General features: G+C 44.1%; 2 protein-coding genes across 9 annotated transcripts in view; both read right to left on the bottom strand.

Moving 5' to 3' along the window:
* Positions 1-2,620, bottom strand: part of SEPTIN5 (septin 5) — a 60,635-nt gene extending 58,015 nt beyond the window's left edge. Inside the window, exons 1-2 of one of the 4 annotated variants that reach the window (XM_044440825.1) lie at positions 2,564-2,620; positions 91-101 (exon numbers count right to left, since the gene is read on the bottom strand). In XM_044440825.1, the coding sequence (XP_044296760.1) occupies positions 91-101; positions 2,564-2,576 (24 nt within the window). In that variant the 5' untranslated portion in view covers positions 2,577-2,620. Of the gene's footprint in view, positions 1-90; positions 102-250; positions 463-2,563 lie in introns of those variants that run through there. The other 3 variants (XM_044440830.1, XM_044440823.1, XM_044440828.1) reach the window with 3 other exon arrangements.
* Positions 2,621-5,337: 2,717 nt separating this feature from the next.
* The window catches only part of LOC123028675 (septin-2), a 56,470-nt gene continuing 49,222 nt past the window's right edge, over positions 5,338-12,585 (bottom strand). For 4 of the 5 annotated variants that reach the window (XR_006415733.1, XR_006415732.1, XM_044440832.1 and 1 more), the window contains one exon: positions 5,338-6,209. The gene's annotated coding sequence lies outside the window, so the exon portion shown is untranslated. The remainder of the gene's footprint in view (positions 6,210-12,585) is intronic. The other variant, XM_044440833.1, reaches the window with a different exon arrangement.

Genomic DNA, 12,585 nt, shown 5'->3' with positions numbered 1-12,585 from the left:
GAAGGAAGGAAGGAAGGAAGGAAGGAAGGAAGGAAGGAAGGAAGGAAGGAAGGAAGGAAGGAAGGAAGGAAGGAAGGGGTTCAGTCTTACCTGTTTTTCTTCTGTACGGGAGCCGACCCATCCGGGAGCAGAGAGAGATGCCCAGGAGCGCATTGAGGAAGAGGAGAAAAGAAAAGAAGAGAGACCATCAGAAGCCTGGAACAATGCAAAGCGCGCGCCTCCCCCGAAAGATGCGCGCAGGGAAACGCACCTGGGTTGACCAGCTTGCTTTTGTACCGCATTCCTGTGCTCATCTTGCCCTCTTCTCCAGGGAACCGCTTCGGATCACTGAGGACGGCGCCGGATGAGGCTCCTTGCAGCCGCGAGCCGCCCTCCTCTCCAGGCGACTGGTCCGGGCCCCTCCGCCCCCTCCCTGCCCAGGTCGGTCTGTCCGTCTGTGTCTCTGTCTCTCTCCCTCTCTCTCGCACGCGCGTGTCAGCAAAAGCTGCTGCTGCAATACAGATAGAAACCGGGGGGGGGGGGGAGGGAGGGGGGGGGGAAAGGGGGGGAGGCGGAGCAGGAGGCGGCCTGGCCCCGCCCCCGCCCCCGCCCCGCAGCCAATCAGCGCCCCGCCCTGGACCAGCCGATCCGCGCGCCCCAAATCCTTTCCAGCATGCAGCACTCCCACGTGCTTGAGGAGACCCCCACCCACCCATCCTCCTTCCCCCTTTCCAGCCATCACGGTAAAATAACACAACAGGCGGATGGGGGAAAGGCGGGAGCGCGCCTCCGTCGCCCCCGGAACCCCCAGAAGCCGGGAAGCCTCGAGCCGCGCCTAAGCGAGCACCCCCCCAAGCCCAGATCAGGAAGGCCGGGCAAGCGCCGGTCTGGTCCCACCTGCTTCGGAAGGAGAGCGAGGCAGGTTTAAGCTCAGCTGCAGGCTCAGTGTTTCTCCCATTCCGCCCCCGTGTAGCAATGCTAATCAGTACGAATTAAACACACTTTCCAGCCCTCTCCAGCGTATGCCTTAGCTGCTCCTGTGTTTTTCAAAATCAGTTAAGGGAAGCGGGTTTGCAAATAATTGCATTTGCCATCTCCTTCTAAATGTGCCGTGATTCAGTGCTAGTCTTGTTAGGCTACAAAAAGCAGATTTTGGCTGATGGAGGATACTTATTTTTATGTACCCTTTTTTGGCCTGCCTTTCAGGGTGTGTATTCCCTTCCCAATACAGTATAAATACAAAATGTTAGACTATTGAAAAACACGTGAGCAACATGAGCATACCAGAAAAGGGTTTTAAAAACAGATTACAACACAGAATGTCAACTGGAATTTTTACTGCTTTTAGAGATTTGTTGCTTCTACCTTAAGGCATAATATAATATAAACAATGTATTCTAGCTTACCTCTGTATATTGCATCTAAATCAGATGGGTGTTCTTTTGATATATTCCTTTATTCATATTGGAATGAGTTAGCTAGATTTCCTCCAGGGAACCCAAGGAAGTGTACATGATCCTCTTCTTCTCTATTCTGTCCTCAAAACACCCTTGTGAGGTGGGTTATGCTGAGAGTCAATGAGTGCTCCATTTTTGCCCCGTGAACCTCCTGGCTGAGTTACAGCTAGAGCACAGCTCTTCCCAGTCCTAGTAAAACACTCTTAACCACCAATCAGACAACACAATCACCCTTGAACCATGGGTAATTGAAAAGTGTTAGCCATGCTAACAACACATGGTTTTTTAAAGCCACAAACACCCTAAGTTCACAACCCAACAATTAACTATGGATTCTCTTCATGGGTTGTTCATGGTTAACAAGCCATGGTCAGCTCACCTCAGTACATTAGACATGGTAACCCATATTTCGATGACAACCCATAGTCACTCCTTGAATATCATCTGAACCCAGTCACTGCCTCTTCAAGGCTAAAAAGTCAAGTATGGATAAAGCAGAGCGGGAATGAGACTGGAATGACTGCCTTTCGTGGCAGAAGAGTTTCCTGAATCCCTCCCTGCCACCACTCCAACACCTTTAAGACAGGGAAGGAAGAGTGAGATTAGAAAATGGCACAAAGGTGAGGTCTCATTCCTCCTCCTCCAATTCTACTCAAAACGAAGAACCCTTCAGTACCAACTCAATATATTACCATAGATCACATCAATCTGAGTCTAAGGCTGCAGTCCGACATTCACCTAGCAAGAAGGAAGACACAGGAAAAGGACGGACCATGACTCATAAAACACCTGCTTAATATGCAAAATATCTCAGAGTCAACCCCCCCCCCCCCCAGGATCTTCAGGGAAAGCTGAAGACCTACACCCTGAAGTCCTGGAGAATCTACAGGTAAGAGTATTAAGCTGGATTCAATTATCCCAATATAAGGCCATTTCCTGTATTTCTGTCATGTTGGTCTCTAATCTAAGGAAGAACACAAGCACACCATTGGAGAAGAGTTATGCTTTAGGAGAGAGAGCCCATAATCATACAGAACACCTGGCTGGACTCGCATTCAGTTCAGATGCTTGGACACATTGCCTTCAAAGAAGGAAGAATGGAAAGGAGACAATGGAATGATCTGTACCCAACATAAACATCAGGTCTTCTTCCCCAAAACGTGGGAGATTGATCCTCCTGATGGGGCCTTCCTGGCACCAATTCTGTTCTCTTTTCAACACTGGATGAAGACCTCCTCTCAGGCATATGACAGCATATGATAAGACTTTAATCAGGTCTTCATTTTTTCTTGTTGATTTAAAACTGCTTTATGTGCCCCCATGTAAAATATGTGCATGTACAAGGCTTTTACGTTATCTTTAAGGTTTTAATCTCTGGGAACCACCCAGAGCGTTGGCTGTTGGGCAGTACAGAAAAGTAATAAATGAAAGCAAAACCAAATGTCTTTATTCATACAAGAAAATGTGGTTCTTTTTATCTGATGCCTTCAACGTTGTCCAGAATTTTTACCACCCTATGCATCCATGACCCAACTTAAACATTGTCAGATCAGATTCTGGGAAATCACATGACATCCCAGAATTCCCTTCTGTTCTGTTGTCTTGAAAGAAAAGAGTTCCATTCCCTGTGGTGGACAGAAGCAAAGAGAGGAAGCTGTCTCTACTCTGGTAACATATACTTGAGCAAGTCTTCACAAGTAGAAGCACAGAACATACCTGCATAAGTTCACAAGAAGCCCCTTCATCCAAGTTCTGAGTCAGACTGCCAGTGCTGCCTTGATTTTCCAGATGTAGAATATTTCAAGTCACACTTTGCTGGGGGCAAAGTTCGGTGGGTCTTATTACAAGTGCCAACATCTTGGGTACCATCAGGTAGCAAAGTTGGCCAGCATTGGCTTAGATTGGGGTTGGCCACCAGGTCAAAAAAGCCAAGAAGCAGGTAACGAAAAAGACCTCTGAGAACTTGAAGAGTTGCCTTTGGTTAGGCCAAACAAATATCAGGTTTTATGGGCACATTCCATGATCTAGTATAAACATAGCTTCCCATTTAGTGCTGGGCTCACAGCTCAGTCATAAGATAACTGGAGAAGGTTCCAAGTGCAACCACTGGATTCTTCAATTAGAAGAATCAGGTCAGATGTCTGGAAAGGCCTTTGTCTGACCAATACTTGTCTAAACGGACAGAAAGTCTGATGCAGAATAAGGAAGTTTCATACGTACCCACATAATATGTTTGAAATCATTTCCGTGGTCATACATTTTTCTGTGCTGGTGGTCTGAGAACACCTTATGGAAGGGAAACATTGGATAGCTGACTATAGTTAAAACCATTTTGGGGCATTGGAGGCTGGTAAATCAACACAAGCTACTTCTACTGGTGCAGGAACAGATGGTGTTATAATCCAACATGGTCATTTCAAACTGGAAATATGGCCATTATTCTCAGGTTTTCTGCATAAAAAAATCTCTCCCACCCCAGAATACAACAAAGAGAAAAGGCTTGTAAAATTGGTAGCGGGCCCATCACGAATAAATAAATACACACACACTCTCTCTTTCTCATGTACATATATATAAAAACCCTCATGTATATATATATATGAGGGGGGAGGGGAGAGAGAGAATGCATCTATCTCCAAAAACTGTTTTGACTCCCCTTAAATTCTCAGTTTGCCTCAATCAATATGGAAGGAAGCAGAGAGAATTAGTAATGGCTCTCTCAGTTGCACAATTTTAAAAGACGAGACAACCGCAAACCATTAAGCGACCGCACGATAAAAGGCTCAGCGATCTAATAATCAGACTCCTGTGCTGCTTTACAATCTGCTATCTGAAATGTAAAAGCAATAGCTTGTTTGGAAGAGACGGCCTACGGATGAAAGACAGCATGCCAGAATCAGAGAACCATTTCTAGAAATCAAGTCATATCCAGAAAGCTGAAAGCAGTGTGCAAGTTTAGGCTGGAACTCCAGCCACCATGACCCGTGAAGAATGCTGGGAATTGTAGTCCAATCCTAAGGGGAGAGTACCAGGCTGGGGAAAGTTAATATACTTCTGTTTTAAAGCCCGTAAAGCAGCAGCATCACCAGTAGTTGTGGCAATGAGTATTTCATCCAGTGAAACAGTTCAATCAATATTTCATTCAATACAACATGGGAGGAAAGGATACAAGTAAATAAACCAGTCCTTGATTCACCTGGAACAAGGTGGAACTTCAACAGTTGCTAAGCAAATGTTCAGAAAGTTTTCTGCCCTAAACAATGTACACTTGGTTTCTCTACAGACACCAAAATAACTTATATTACAATTTAAAAAACATTTTTTCATTCATTCCTTTTTCTTACGTATTTCTATAGCACCCAATAGCTAGAGCGCTCCTGTCAGTCTGAACCCTGGTTTGTAATTAATCTTTTTTCCCTTGACCATGAGTCATTCATTCGTACCTTTTATAATCCCTGTTTGACTCCTAGAGAAGTTTTATTATAGCCAAGTCTATCAATACATGCGCACATTTAAATTAAATTTCCTTTTAAGAACGCAGGAATGACTTCAGAAAGATTGGATGAAAATGTGGATTTTTTAAAATACTAATCTGTGTGTGTTTAGATTGGAGCAACTTATACCTGCTCCAGATTCTGGATTACAACTCCTCTCGTCTCCAGCAACTATCCATAATGCCTGGGACTGGTGGGGTCCAACATCTGGATGGTCATAGTTGATTCAATCCTGGTTTAGATGGATGTTTGGTGCAGGAAAAGGCCTCCAGCCCTACATGAAAATATTAACTGCTCTAGCAAAATGCCACACACAAATGCCCTTTCTTTTCTTGTGGCACCTACATTCTGCACAGATCCCCCTCACCAATTCCATTAGCAATCCAAAATGAAAGGATGAAACACGCTATTTCAATCATGTCTATCCCATTTATTACAAAACTAAGGAAAATTAGTGTCATGATACATTATAAAACACTTTGAGTATGTATCACTGTTCTCTCAACCAACGGGGAAAAAAACAGCTCCAACAGAAACTGCCGCTAATTTAATCTCTGAAAATTCAAGATGGATCTTTTTAGAGGCTTCTAAGGATATTTGGCATGTAAGACTATTTCCATGATTTAAGGCATTGTGGGTAAAAGGATGCCCGGTCCTCTCCCATCACTAACATGATATAGCATTAGTATACCGTACCGTTAATTGTTCTTTTTTAAAAGCACCAGAGAAAATTGTACCCCAGAGAGCCAAAGCAGAGACAAACGCGTTGAAAAACAAACTGTGAGAGAAGACTGCCACAAGCTACGCAATGTTTCCAGCTAGGTCTAAACAAACTATAGCTCAAATAGGTCCAAATGATACACATTTATGGTAAACGATTCACCAAGTCTTTTAGTATGTAAGAAAGGTACAAAAGTATAAAGAATTATCCCAGCTGAAAAAACATGGTTCGTCAAAATACTTTCAAAGCCCACTACATAAAGAACGGCATATTAAGTTTTTGCATAAAAACAATGAGAGAGAAAGCGTACATTAGGTAAGGAGAATGGGTCCCACATTTACGTTTGAGTGTGTAGGGTGAAGCAAGGGGGATCAGCAACATGATTAAGGAGAGGTATATGTTGAAGGAGAGAAAGGAAGAGGCTATTTTCCAATATGTCTTCAAGACTTTAGGCTCCATCTTGTAGTACATCCATGCGTGATCCCATTCGTATTCACTAGTGTCATGGTTCGGGTTCAAATAAAGTACTGAGCCATTTTTACAAGCTCCAAGGAACTGCTGTAAAGCAAGGGAACACAGAAGAGAGATTAGAAAGCAGGCAATCTGAGCCAGTGACAAGCATGCTAATGTGCTGATATAACAGTTTTTCAAATGTTCTAAGCCAGCATTTCCCAACCTGGTGCCCTCCAGGTGTTATACTACAATTCCCATGTGGAGTTGTAGTCTAATAAACATTACCTAACCACAGTGCTTTTTTTTGTAAGAAAAAGGGTGCCGGAACTCATGAAATTATTTACCTTTCGTACGTAGCAATCGCTGTACACACACCCACACGTCAGTTGTGTAACGAAACGTAACGGTTGCCGCCTGCAGTAAGCTCAGCGCACAACCACACGACCAATCACAAGCCAAGCTGAGCAGCGCCATCACAACCAGCGCGGACGAAGTACGCATGCATCAGATTCGACACACAAGCAGCCTGCATGCACCGTTTTAATGACTTTGCCGCCAACCTGCTATGCTCGACAGGGCAATTCAAATCCACGTGGACCAAACATCAAATTTTCAAAAGTTACTTTTAAAACTTGGAAAATCTGTCAAAAAAAGGTGCCGGAACTCCATTCCGGTGCGGTCTATGACAAAAAAAGCACTGCCTGACCATAATCTTAGCAACCACCTTGTAATTTAGATCAGTCGTATTATCCGCATAGTGCAAACAGGCAGTTGAGTTGGAAACAAGTTGCAAAAGGTTAGCCACAGAGGGCCTCTGGCTGAGCATTGCTACTTTACACTTGCTTTCTGCTCATCAAGCAAGCAGGTCAGGAGTAAGGCAGGAGGAACAAAGGAAAAGGCAGTGAGAAAGGAGCCTCACCGAGGGAGGAGGGCCCCTCTTTCCCAAGGCCCTTGAAAACCTGGAGTTGGCGCTGTGGAAAAAGAATGCATTCCCTACATTGGACAGGTGAGTTTATAGCAACTCATGGTCGAGGCAAGATGTGAGCCAGGAACTTCCCGATTTGTAGCCCAGCTTCTCAGCTTCCATAGCCTACACCACCTCTCACCAAATGCAGGAGCTTTTTCCGCAGTTGGGAAACCATCTCAAGCCACAGTCTTATGATGCAAGCAAAGCCACCTTCTCACTCAGGAAACTCAAAAGCAGCCCCATCACTCTGAACAATCAGAAGACTCTCTGATGTTTGCATGGGATACTTACATAGTTTGGGTATTACACTGCAGCTGAATCCCACACCCGTGCTTCATCCAAGAACTGCAAATCCAAGAAAGCCAACCTTAAGAAGGTGATGCTGCGGGTTGGCTGGAAGGATTTTTTTAAAAATGCTACCTAAATGTGCTCTAGGGCAGATGTGCTTTTTATTGGAGGCAAACTCAAAACTCAGATCCAACAACAGCGTGCTGTTCTTCCAGTTCCTTTGAGAAAGTGCCGGTTGTGCTAGGCTGGGCACTCTCTCCTAGTTAAAAAAAAAACCCAAGGTAAAGCAGAGCAGAAGAGCAGGAAAGCAGGACTCTGATTCTGCAGATACCAACAAGGGAAGTAGGCCAGGCATCCAATGAGAGTACCAAGTAACCATCAGAAAAGTAACAGCATGGAGGCAGCTATGGAGGCGAGGATGTTCCCTGGAGATATTCCTGGCTCTTCTCTGAAGTTTCAGATTTTAAAAAGCAAACCACTTGCCCTTCCATTTGTGGAGATAAGAAGTCAGGCCATATTCTACCAAGTTGCTCATTAAGAAGTAGCACTGTTAAATGAATTCAATACATAGCTGGCTATCAGGATTTCTTTTCTAGCTTTTGTAATAATTCATCACTCCCTCATAGAATCCCTTGCCACAACAATTCTAGTTAAAGGCCAAATGAACAGTCTCCCACATCATCATCATCATCATCATCATCATCATCATCATTATTATTACTACATTTCTATACCGCCCCTTGCCGAAGCCTCGGGGTGGCTTACAACACAATAAGATACATTGAAATACAATAGAACACAATAAATTACCACTAAATACAAAAATACAAAAAATACACTGAGATACAATAATATAAAATTAACCTGGGCTTCTACAGGCACAAACTAGCTTGCCTGAGGTATTAAGGATAAACACTTTGCTTTGCAAGGAAAAAAAAAATCACAAAAACACCAAAATGGCGTCAAAGGGTTCTGCTCGTGATTTGCTGCATGCAAACTGTACACTGTCCTTCCGTTCAACATTTCAACGTCGTTGAAACTGCAAATGTTAGGACCACAGTCTGTTCTCCAAGGTTTGTCTATTAAAAGACCGTCCTTGCACTCACAGAAAACAATGTGCTCCCCCTTCTTCGCATTTGGAGAATGGAATGTGAAGGCTTTAACTCTAGAAATTATTGCAATTCCATGTTATGTCTGCACTCAGAAAACTCTGCTTTGTTTTAACTCAACTCATCGGAACAAAAAGATCAAGCCATGGTGTCAGATCTCTGTCTGAGCTGCTTGTCCAGAAGAAACTAGAGTTCCCTCGAGTTCAGGCGGAACATGGGGCTGTCTTTTGTTTTACATGAAAGCAGACGAAAGCTCAAATGCACATGCAAAACCAAGGTTTGTCGAAGTCCGTTCCTTATCATAAACCTTGTGGAACATTTGCCACCATGCAGTTGTACCCAGTAGCTGTAGCTAGCTCTTCACACTGGCCAGCACCATGGCATTTCATCTACCTGTGAGGTGTTGTCTTTGGACAACAGGAAGCTGGAGTGACAGACACGCTTCCACAGGTAATACACTGAGATGAAGTTAGCACTCTTCCGAAATCCACTAATTACTAGCAACAGTCACTAAGAATGCCACCATTGCTAAGGAGAAGCATCACATCTCAAAGACATCTCTCTTTGCTGGTTTGCCCACTGAGCAAAAGTTAATCGCTTTGTGTTGAATGAATCTGCTGCAAACTTTCCTGGAGATAATTTGCTCAAAAGGCAAATTATTTAACATAAATTGAATTGGTGGTCTTCTGAAACTGGTTCAGCAGGCCTGGTTCATACACACCTACTCCCTGATGGAACCAGAGTAGCTAAGGCGCTGACTTTCACAGAATGTATCAGAATTTAAATGCCCCATTGCAGAAAGATTCCTTGTTCAAGGCTCCTCAATTAAGGGCACCATTAAAATGACTCAAATGTAGCTTTTGTCAAGCTTTGTGTAACCATATCTGCTGAACCAGACTTGGTCCTTAACTCCCTGCTACACAGTTTTCATTTTCTGATTATATATTAAAGCATTTGCAACACGCTTAAAAAGAAAGCCTTTGGTAATCAACGCACAACATAAACATTAATAACCTTCAGAAAAGATAATAGCAGTTAGGCTAGTGATAGTTAAATATTGGAAACAGAATTGGGTTTTGCAAAGGCATGAATGGTATAATGAAATATGGAACATTGTAATTAATGATAAACTGATGACAGAAATAAAAATTAAAAGAGTTAATGAAAGCAAATAAATATAATGAAATATGGGAAGATTTTGTAAAAGCAGTACTGATAGAAAGTAAAGGCTGTAAATCCAGTCAAGATTATATGAACTTCTGGAGGGGATATGGAAATAATTGAAGTATATTATATATTACTAATTGTTATAGTACGTGAATGGTGGTAGCATTGGTCTCCAGGGTGGTGGGGGCACTTTCATTTATTTTAATTTATTTATTTATTTAAAACATTTCTATGCCACCCCATCGCAATAAGCCTCGGGGCGGCTCACATCATCAATAAATAAACCATACAATAAAACCCCAGTGCCATAAAACCTCAATAAAACCTCAGTGCATTCTCGGCTAAAAATTAAAAAAAAAAACTAGTTTTAAAAATTTACCTTTCATTATTGTGTTTTTGTTATATTATTATTGTTACGATGTACCGTATTTCTGGGGGGGTTGTCTAAAATAAAAATAAAAAATGGGGAAAAAAACAACCTTCAGAAAACATCAATAATGCCCAAAAAACCACCTCCACATCCAGCCCAGTAAAGCACTAAGAACCAAGACATAATTAAAGCCAAAAGCAGGTTCACCTCAATAAAATCCTCTCTGAGACAATGTAATAGCCCTTTTCTGGATTCCACTCTTTATGGGCACGAAAGGTGGCAGTAATGTCTTCTAGCCCTCCATGCTTAGACAAATGGAATACCCGAAGATGGCGAGAAGAAACCAAATGCTCCTGAGGTCCATTATAACAAGGCCCAAAATACACCAATTTCCAACGGATTTCACAAAGTGACACTATTGCGGGGAGGGGGGGAGATGCTCCTGTGGCCGCTGACCCAGCTGTTGTGCTGTTGTCGCAGATAGGTGTGGGTAAGGCTTCGAAGGGAAATATCAAATTGGGGCAGGCAATCTTGGGTGAGGGAGGCCATTCGTGTAGTTTTGCTCCAAATTTTCTCGGGCATAAAGCCCTGATGTAAATGGTTAGCGACAACACTGTAAACTGGACCTGGAAGGGCTCTGGCAGCCTTTAAGCCTGGCCCAATCTAGGCACTGGTGTTCCAACCAACACTTGAGCAGACGTGTTCCCCATGAGTTGATACTTCCTGCTAAAGCATCTTCAAAGGCAGCTCACACAGAGCTGTGTGAACGGCCGAAGCAAGAGGTGCTCACCTGAGTGTGAGCATTTTGAGTGTTGCTTCTCCAATACCTGAATATCCCCCCCCCCCCCCCGGCCTTTGCACCAAAGCCTTGTAAAAACCGCAGGGCAATGAAGGGAGCGAAAAACAAAGGGGCGCTGTGTTTCTTCAGATACTCCCAAGAATTTACCAATACCCACATCTGAGACAAATCCTTTAAGCCATTTTATAACAGCGGGTGCATTGCTTCTCGCAGAGTTCTAGCCCTAAGCCACTTCATACCACGTATATGTTTGTGCAGCTGTGCTGGAAACAGTGCAAAGCGCTCCAGGTAAGAGTACCAGAAGATGCTAAAATATTTGAGGGGCTCAGCTCAGAGGCAGTATTAAGATCTACGGAAAACCAAGCTCATGTCTTCAGGAGAACACCAGATGTGAGGGGTCCCTTTCAAGATCTCAACAGCTAGCACAAAGGTCCAGAAGAAAGCCCTCGCGTGCTTCACACCCACTTCAGCAGTGAATTGTCGTTGGGACTCCCAGGTAGATCCATTCAGAGCCTTCAGATCCTCAGTGCAGAAAAGGAAGTTGCCTTGGTCAAGCTAAAAATCCATCCAGCTCATGGACCTTCCACTCTGCCTGGTGACCAACAGAGGACTCCCAGGGTTCCTCATGTGAGCATGTCCTCTTCTCCTGTTCCCACCTTCTTTCTGTCTCCCCAGCTATGGACCCTTTGGTGGTTCCTGGCTTTGAGCAGTTTTTCCCTCTATTTCTGAAAGCTTGGAATAGCTCTCTGAAGGCTTAGTTGCTGGCAGGAAGAGCCCCACTGCTGAACTTCTGCAAAAGGGAATTCAAGCCTTGAGCCAAAAGGGTTGCAACACCCTAGACCTGGCCCAGGGTGTTCAACTCTGATCAGCAGTTCTCCAGTTCTCCTTGCCTGGTGTCTCTTTTTGTCGACTGAAGATCTTAGCGTTCCTGGGGCATTCGGCCTGCAAAGGAGTGCTCTGACACTGAGCTTATGGGTCCCTCCCACCCTTCTCAAGACCCATGTGGAGCAGTGGCTTAGGGTGCTGGACTAGGTCTGGAGAAACCCAGGTTCAAATTCCCAATCAGCCACGAAGGCTACTCAGTCACCTGGCGGCAGTCACCATCTTGAACTCCAACAGACCTCACAGGAATGTTGTACATCTGCAAGACGGGGGAGAGCCGGTCTGGTGGGTGGCGTGTCGATTCAGGACCTGGGAGATCTGGGTTCTAGTCCTCACTTGGCATGAAGCTCACGGGGTGACTTCAGCCAAGTCACAGCCTCTCAGCCCAAGCTACCTCACAGGGTTGTTATGAGGATAAAACGGAGGTGCCAGCCACCCTGGATTCTTCACAAAAGGGAAAAAGGCAGGGTATAAATGAAATGTAATGTGATAATAACACAGTTCTTCTCTGTCAGAGGTGACACCTGAGAAACATCTCTCTGGAAACACCTGTGTAAAGATTGGCAGGCGAGACCAGAATGGAATCTCGCTGGCAGCTGCAGGAAAGTTAGTTGGAATTAGCAAGAGGTCAAGGAAGGAGCCATCAGAGGTAGGATGGATTATAAGGTATTAGGGACCAGTGTTTGTCAATTTAGACAGGTGAACAGACATGAGTAGAGCAGAGTATTACGTTACTGTTTGTTCTGGGCATTGACCAAATAGATGGATATAGTTTTAAATACCTATGCTGCTGCTTGAGTAAATTTAAGAGTGGCATATCTCATTCCACACACCTGGTATATAAAATAGGACCACCTCCTGCTTTCTATATATCGGTTGAGTCATGAAAGTTGGTGTTC

The sequence above is a fragment of the Varanus komodoensis genome, unplaced genomic scaffold, assembly GCF_004798865.1.
Source record: "Varanus komodoensis strain SLA01 unplaced genomic scaffold, ASM479886v1 scaffold38, whole genome shotgun sequence".
NCBI classification, from domain to species: Eukaryota; Metazoa; Chordata; class Lepidosauria; order Squamata; family Varanidae; genus Varanus; species Varanus komodoensis.
This window is presented reverse-complemented; position numbering and strand designations above follow the sequence as displayed.